At 37.9% G+C, this 8,988-nt stretch overlaps 1 protein-coding gene across 2 annotated transcripts in view; it reads right to left on the bottom strand.

The window, feature by feature from the left end:
- Positions 1–230: 230 nt before the first annotated feature.
- Positions 231–8,988, bottom strand: part of LOC149830065 (serine/threonine protein phosphatase 2A 55 kDa regulatory subunit B beta isoform-like) — a 35,016-nt gene continuing 26,258 nt past the window's right edge. For both annotated transcript variants that reach the window (XM_090016291.1, XM_090016292.1), the window contains exons 10-14: positions 4,239–4,307; positions 4,069–4,160; positions 3,891–3,968; positions 914–981; positions 231–774 (exon numbers count right to left, since the gene is read on the bottom strand). In XM_090016291.1, the coding sequence (XP_089872417.1) occupies positions 638–774; positions 914–981; positions 3,891–3,968; positions 4,069–4,160; positions 4,239–4,307 (444 nt within the window). In that variant the 3' untranslated portion in view covers positions 231–637. The remainder of the gene's footprint in view (positions 775–913; positions 982–3,890; positions 3,969–4,068; positions 4,161–4,238; positions 4,308–8,988) is intronic.

Genomic DNA, 8,988 nt, shown 5'->3' with positions numbered 1-8,988 from the left:
CAACCAGGATGCACAAGATTCATACACCTCTGCCACAACAGGAACTGAATATGTTTTATTATCTGAAAAAAGCCTAATTTCCCACTCCCATCCCAGATCAAGGATGGTCACTGCCCCTGAATAACTCAAACTGGACGTAGCTAAACGTGGGATTCCATGATAAACCAACGCTGCAGGAATTTCACATTACCGGACAGACGAAAAGAAAAGCAGAGGGTTAGCAGAAAAGATGCACAAGAATCATTCATGAGATATAACTTCACAAGTGTTCTAACAAATACAATCCCCAGGCCGCCCCCCCGCAGGCCACACAGCATAGCCATTGTCAGATTCCCTCTGGTCTCTACATTTTGGGTAGTGAGAGACGCTTCTTTGGTTGTTGTAGAGCTAAGAGTCAGAGACGACCTGAATCTTTCCTACAAAGAATCAGAATTGAGCAGCTTGTTCTGAAACAGAAAGGACATTTTTTTCTACTTCCGCATCAATCCTCATGGCATCTCTTTGAGCCCAATACTTGCTACAATCTAAGGATGCAGAAGCTCCAAGGCGCAAAGGGTCCCATTTCATTGGTTGCTTGAAACCTGAGCACCTCCAACAGATCACTTTCAAAAACTTGTCAGACAAGGTGGAGACCGTATTATGCATAATACATGTACAAACTGTTTGCAGCCGCGCAGGCTATGGAATTTTCAGTCGGATGCCATGCTAGGTGGAGCAACTTTGTTGAGAAATCATAAGCACTCCCATTTGCGTCAACACCTGGGCTCTCACCACCTGTTACAGATCCACAAGCACCTTTGTGAAAAAATGAATACCACATGCAAAACAAGGACAATTCTGCAAGCAAGCGTGGCAACAGCGGAGCATCATTCTAAATGGGGTGATCGCACAAATACAGAATTTCATGGTTTACCCCGTTTGCAAACTCGGGTTAGGCTGCCCAAAGATCTGGAAGGCCTTGAAGGAGTCACCACTTGTCTCCTGTAAGAAATCAATTACATGAGAAAGAATAGCAACTAAAAAAAATTTAATGTTCATGAACCTCTCTCCTCACATGTGTGTGCGTGCATGCCAGCACATGCTTGTGTATGTGTGTGGCGTGCAAAATGTGCTTTACAGCTTCATGAACTCACAACATTTATATGCAATAATCCTCAAGTGTTCAATGAAGCAGCTCCAAGAAATAAAATATTTGTACCTAACATGATTAACGAAAAATTCTGCCACCTTCAGACACAACATTATGGCAGAGGCCCAAATATCAAGGAAAGTCAGAAACCATAAGCCTGAGTTAGGTCCCACTACAATATAGCAAGTTAAACTAATATCGGACCTAACAAGCAATAATACACCAAAAAAAGAGATCTTCCTCCAAGAAATCCAACCACCACCTTTGTCAACAGGTAGATAAGCAATTCCAGAATTCTAACCTAATGTTGTAAGCAAGGTCGTAAGTATCATAGCGTTACCCGTATCGGTCGGGCCCAAAATAAGATAGGTATCGTATAGTAAAAAAATATAATTTTTTAATAAAAAAAATTGATTTTTTTTTCAAAAAATCAGAAAAAACAAGCAAAAATTTTAAAAAAATCATAACACATGAAACAATGATGAATTGCACAAAATACAACCATAAAATTACATATGAAGCATTTATGTCTCTATGAGCTGCATAAGACATCATCAAACATCAACTATCTTACAAGAACAATGCAAAACATTAAATATCTTGCAATTAATAATATGTCACAAGACTCATACTTTCATATTACATAAACAAAAATATTATGGCAATAGTTGCACTCGTTTTTCAATCGGCTTCCGTTCATTACTTGAGTGCCTCATTGTCATGTCGGATCATCTGGTGTCATTTTTGTTGGAGTGCAGAGTCTGATTTCTACCTTGATATAAATCTCTAATTTTCCGTAAAAGCCATCTCCCTTGCGCACGGATCGGCCCCCAAATCGCTCTCACGAGTCCTAGGGTGCGTGGATACCTCTCTAATGGCTTTTATACAAATGAGAGAGTCAACCCTCAAGAGGTCTTTAGAACCCAAAACTGAAAAAATATGATTCGACCCTTTTGTAAGTATCTTGACCATGTATTGTACGATGCGGTACGATACATGCCTGTATCATATGATGTGGCACGATACAGGCTTGTATCATATGATTGTGGTATGATACAACTACGTGGTGCATATAGATATTCTTTATCATAACGATGTGTATCGTACTCTATCGTACGATACAATATGATACATACAACGTTTGTTGTAAGTATCTTCTTGGGCCATGAATCATTTTCTAAAGGCTTCAGGTGAATCAGGCAATACCGATTAAGGGATGAATCATTTTGAATCACCCAAATTTTAACCATAGAAAAGACACTTATCAAAATAATAGTAAAAAACTAATTTTACCATTTTTCAGATTCTTTTGAAAACTAGCTGATTCAGGCTAGGTTCGTGTCGATTTTCTGACGATACAACACATATCGGGCGATTCAGGTCGATATGCTCCAATACTGACAACATTGTTCCCACCTCACAGTCGAACTTCTCAATTCTTTTCCCAAGGTTGACCATCCACATAGTCATCAGAACATAAATGAAAGCAGCCTATAAATAGCAAACAAATATCTGGAGATACAGACACCAAAGGGATGGAAAAAACGGATGAACCTAAATGGACAAAGTACATGAACCTAACCACTTCATTTTGTAGCAAGCAGTTAATCACCAAGCCAATAAAGAAAGGAGACTTATTAGTTGCTTATAAGCAAACCATTCACAGCCTTATTGCAATCAATTGAATGGCTAATACATGAAAAGAAAAGACAATTGATTCGTTCACCACTTCCAGTTTGTAGCGAGCGGTTGAATCGCCCAGCCAAGAAAGCAAGGGAAAGGACACTTAGTTAATTATAGACAAACCATTTCACAGCCTTATAGCAATTAATTAATGTCTCAATAAATCAAACCAAATGAGAAAATTGGCCAGTTCTTCTTTCTTATCAAGAACAGGAAGAGGAAAAGAAACAGGTAACTCTCCCCTACTCAAAGAATAAACCCCATTTCCCCAAGGTTGACCATATAACCACGTTGTGTCATATAGATTATGGAACAAACAGCAAACTGGTTTCGTGGACATGGACCTGTCCAGAGAGACTATGAGGAAGCAACCTCTTGAGAAGGTAGCAAATGGTTACAACTTTCAATCTTTGGAATAAAATAAAACTATGAATCATTTCTAAAATTAGCTGTAAAAACATGAATGATCCAAGATTGTTAACATAGACACACTCACACAGCCATCAACAGTAAACCTGAGGCTAGGACAAAGCTTTTGTACAGGACACGTTGGTCGAGATACAAGCACAGTAACCTTTTTTTATCTCCCTATAAGCTCAACCAAAGGAGATACGGAACTAAACTTTCCAGTATTATTTATTCAAATTTTGAAATGAGGTACCAAGGACCTTAGGATTCCCTATGTAAGTATTCTAATTGATTTACACATTGGATATTCATTATTCTAAAATTTGTAACTTTGCCTCACTGATGATCGAGGGTTCAAAAGCTATATATTAGACCCTTCGTGGATGTGAGAGCTGGGTATTATCAACCAGAACAAGACATAAGCAATCTTATGGATATATTTATCAAAATGACTCCCTTTAACAAGATCAAGACAAGAACAAATTCCATGTCATGTGAGGATGAATTGCTTGAACCCAGCCCGAAGGCACATGTTGGCCTATCCTCAATGAAAGTGAAAGTATGAAATTCTTGCAATTTATATTGGTAAAATTGAAGATTAGAGAGGAAAATGAGAAACCTTTTTTATAACAATACCATTTCACTAATTTGTAAACAATAAAAAAGATACCTTGTGGGGTTTTTGCTAGCTTCCAAAGTTGTTGCCTCATTGCTCCCAGCAATGCAACCGAACACACGAAACAGATTGCTAGGATTACACACACAGTTTTAGTGCCATATTTGATAAAAAGGCAGATTAAGAATATAAATAGGAAGATTAAGACAACTATAAGTTCAAATTTACAAACCTGTAAGAACCTGTGGCTACCCGAAGTCCATCTCCATTCAAACAACACTCAAATTTATCAAAAATCGAATCATTTTCATATAAATCACAAAGCTGCACCACGGTAATATTCCAGCACATCAGCTTGTTGCTACACATGAAATGATTTAAATAAAAAGCAAGCATAATTACCTTAGGCCTAAGATACTCATGAACCTGGAAAGTGGAGATTGGACCAGAATCCATGTTTATGTCCCAAAGCTATTATTAGCAAAAGCAACACATCCAGGCATAAGAAACTCGAAAAACAGGTTAACAACCATCAAATAATAGACCATTATTCACGAATGAACTTGAAAGATATGTCTACATATAACTAGGCCAAAGAAGCAAAAGAGACAAAAAGGAAATTTATAAAGTACTCCAATAGTCATCTGTATCAGGTTATCAGCATATCTCCACACCTCTCATAAACTAGTATTTTAAAGGAAGGGATAATCCACACACACACACACACACACACACACACACACACACACCGCATCGCGTCGCGCCGCATCGCAGAGTGCTTATCTAAATGAGTACATACACAAAAAGAACAGCTTCAGCATCCATAAACACTAAATTTTGTTTGCATTTTTCAGTGTTCTTGCAGTATGCATACCTATATAGAGTTGAACATGAAACATGGGCACAGGCATTTCAGTACACTCATGTTCATGAAAACAGAAAGAAACTCAGAAGCTTTACCCCAGGTAAAAAGGTGTCATTGCAAAATGCAGCCGAACTGGCTTAACAACAGTGAAAATTAACAGTAAGCAAATAACGAGACATATATAACAAAGACAAATTGGCAATCATGAAGGCAAAACATGAAAAAAGATTAGTGTACATGCTGTATTAGCAGATAACAACAATTTGTGCAAAATGGAGAGAAACAGGATGCAAATCAGCTAATTCCAGAAAGATAAAGTATTGTCATAACAAATAAGGGCTACTAAAAAAATTCTATGGACCATGTGAATCGTGAGAAAATAAAAAATCATTATCGCACCAAATCAAAAACTACAGGAACTCTTTGCATAGACAATTCATCATGCCAAACGTGAAGAACAAATCTATCCCTATGTAATATCACGTATTTTGGTACTTAGTCATTTTATAATTTTATCGAAAATTTGGTCAAGTCTGAAAGAAAAATCGTTTGAGGCTCGATTTTTAGACTGATGTCTTTGAATCTAGGCTTGACCTAGGTCTCATCGATAAGGTCAAGGCGAGCCAATCGAAACGTGGTAAAGAGTTTTAATTTCGACATTTAAATTCAAGCGACATTCGGTTATTTTCGAGCGAAATTCGAAATTTGGTATTCGTGTAATATATCATTGGATGCGTCTCGAAATTCTGAGCGCAACGATATTTTACTTTTCTGAATTCGAGTCTCGGTTTGCCCGAAAATCGCGCTTTTCTAAAAATTGAGCAGTTTGTCGAAATGGATCCGGAGTTGGATCAGATTGGATCCAAGGCCTAGGATCTGAATTTTTATGAATTTGGGTTCTATTTAGGTCCTACTTAAATTTGGATTTGAACCAGGTCTTGATCCATTTTCGTTTTAGATATGAGTTTAGCTTTTGGATCCAGATCCGGATCCAAATCCAAACCCCACGTTTTTCAGCTTTAAATTAAAAATAAAGCTTTAATTTGTGGTTTAATAAGGTTAGGGAGCCTTCTGGGTTAATTTGGTTATTTTTGAGAGTTTTTAGATAATTTTAATTAATTAATTAATTAATATTAATACTGAATTTTAATTCAGGGTTGAGTAGGACTCCTTAAAAGAGTCCTTATTCCTACTCAAGAGAGAGTTTTAAAAACAATTGGAAGTTTTTTTTATAAAAGTCAACTTTAAAGAAGTTTAAAAAAAAAAGTATGAAAGAAGAGTTTCATAAAATAGAAACTCTCTTCTCCAGGGCTGGAGATGGGGGGAACGTCACCCCCTCTCCCACTCATTATATAAAGAAAAAAAATAAAGAAGAAAAAAAAAGAAGAGAAAGAGAAAAAGGGAAGAAGAGAAAAGAGAAGGAATACCTTCTTCTCCAACGATCCAGCCTCCTTTCCCATCATTATTGTTCTCGATCCTTTCAACCCACGTAAAGGTACGGGTCTCCTCTCGTGAATCAAATGAGATATTGATCATAGATATCTCTAAAATGAGTGAATCAGATGCTTGATTTAGGTGAAAATCCATGGAAAATGAGTGAATCTAGATATTCACTCTAAAAATACATGGTTGGGGATGTGTGAATCCTCTTTATTGGGTGTATTTTTATTTCTATACGTCTTGTCAAAAAAAATTATATATATATATGCATTTATTTTCATAATAAAACAGAATTTATTGATGCTAAATGGCCTGTTATGTGTCGTCGTCATGAAGTTAGTGATTCCCATCATTGATTAACTTATAAATTTATGTAAATCTGGATATGTTTATTAGTTTTGGATCTTGGATCCGACCCGCACCACATTCCAAGATTCATCTTAGGATGCGTGGGCGGTGGCATGTTTGTAATTTGTTTTTACTTTTTGTGTAAAGTCATACTATGTACAACACTTATAAATATTAAGTGAAAGAGGGAAAACCCTATTGCCGTCGACCCCTCTCTTCTCTCTTTACCTCATCTCTAACCCCTGCAGGTAAATATTTCTGACATGGTATCAGAGCACAGGCGCGGAAATCAATCATCTAGAAGGCCTCTAAAGACCAACACGTGCTGCTAAAGAACATGGGTTCATTTCTGTCCCTTCTCCCTTAATCCTCTTTCACGTCATTCCAGTTTTCTTTTTCGTTCTTCTCATTTTAATTTTTTTCTGTACGCACGTCTTAACATTCTGTTTTTTAGTCTGCCGAGTGTTTTTGTTTTCTCCCCAAAATTTTCTGATTCTCTCATTTTCTCTGGTTCGCACGTTACTATTCTCTGTGTAACGTGTGTGCTGATATTCTTTTCAGCACACAGCGTAACGTGTGTGCTGATATCCTTTTCAGCACACAACAACATCGCTGTCTTATTTTCTCTGTGTAGCGTGTGTGCTAATATCAGTTTCAGCACACAACAACATTGGTGCTTCCTTCTTCTGTATGCAACGTGTGTGTTGGTATCATTTTCACCACACAGCAGCATTGCTGCTTTCCTCTTTCTCTAAATAACGTGTGTGCTGGTATTATTTTCAGCACACAACATTGTTGTCTCCTCTTCAATACACTGTTAGAACAATTTTGGCTTCTTATTCTTCATATAATCCATGGATTCCAAGTTGAACCCTAGTTTTCTTACTCACCTCATGACCCACAAGTTATCTCATGCTAACTACTTACTTTGGAAGCGTCAAATTGTGCCTTTTATTCGCAGTCATGGTCTTTATGGTCATCTAGATGGGCGATCACCCGCCCCACCCACACATATCATGCAAGAAATAACATGTGAAGATGGGAAGGTGAGTCAACCTCGAATCACCAATCTTGCTTATGACATATGGGTACAACGAGATCAGACATTAGTTGCTTACATAACTTCCACATTTTCTGATCGTGTTTTACAAACCATTTCTGATGATCAATCTGCTGCCGAGTTGTGGAATGGACTAGCTCATTCTTTTTCTCAGGTCTCTGAATCTCGGGCTTTGCAACTCAAGTGGCAATTCCAATACATGCGAAAAGGAAACAAATCCATTACAGAGTTCATGGGGGATGTTAGGGTTATTACAGATCAGTTAGATGCCATTGGAAGTCCTGTATCAGATAAGGACATGGTACAACAGGTATTAGGTAGCCTTGGACCTGAATATCGCATGTTTTGCACAACACTCCAGGTTGTCTCAGTTCTTCCATGTTTTGATAATCTTCAATCTAAGCTTCTGCAATATGAGGTCAGTTTAAATCAGATGATACTCACCCTGTGATGATGGCACATACGCCTATTCAAACATGAGCTTTATTTACTCCTCCTCGTCCAAATGGAACAACTATAAACAAAGGAGGATTACTACCTACACCAGCTAGAGGAGGCCTTGGCTCAGGCAGTGTACCACGAGGGGGACGTGTTCCTACTTGTTTTCTATGCAACAAGCGGGGACATGTTAAAGCAAATTGCTGGTACAATCCTCAGAACCGAAACAAAACAGGGAGGCCAAGGCAGAGGGCAACTCAGACGTTTGCACGTAATCCTCAGGGACATGTTCTTCCACAGGACGTACAAAATATCCTTATGACTACTTTCAATCAGATGAACTTGCGTCAAAATGATGATGGTATATGGTATATTGATTCAAGGGCAGCAGCACATGTCACTTCTGATGCAGGTAAATTTTCTCGCTTGACTCCTTACACTGGAAATGGCACTATAGTCATAGGAGATGGATCTCACCACCCCATCTCTCACACTGCAAATGTCTCCCTTTCTTTGCCTGAATCTCAATTACCCTTGTCAAATGTCTTACTCACACCTGTTATTCAAAAGAATATTCTATCTGTGTCTAAATTAGTTGATGAAACAAATTCTTCCGTTGAATTTACTCCTTCTGTTTATCTTAAGGATCTTCACACCAAGAAGACGCTCGCTAAAGGTGAACAGCGCGGGAACATGTACGTCTTTGAAGAATCTCATGTGCCTTTGAAGACGTCGTCTTCCGTAGCCATGGCTTCTTCAGCTCCTTCCTTTCCAACATTTTTGAGTCGATCCACAGATCATAGTTCTTCATCTAAAGTCTTGAAACTTAATAAGCCAAACTTATGGCATCTTCGTCTGGGTCATTGTAGTCAAGTTTTTCTTGACAGGTTGTCTGCTAAAGGTCTAATACCCGCAGTCAGTTTATTGTCAAAATGTCCAAGTTGTCATTTATGCAAAAGTCATGTACTTCATTTTCATAGTATCAATAAAAGAGCAACAAA

This window comes from Nuphar pumila, chromosome 8 (assembly GCF_984573655.1).
Source record: "Nuphar pumila chromosome 8, dmNupPumi1.hap1.1, whole genome shotgun sequence".
Lineage (NCBI taxonomy): Eukaryota > Viridiplantae > Streptophyta > Magnoliopsida > Nymphaeales > Nymphaeaceae > Nuphar > Nuphar pumila.
Note: the sequence above shows the minus strand (reverse complement) of the source record. Positions and strands in the feature narration are given on the sequence as shown.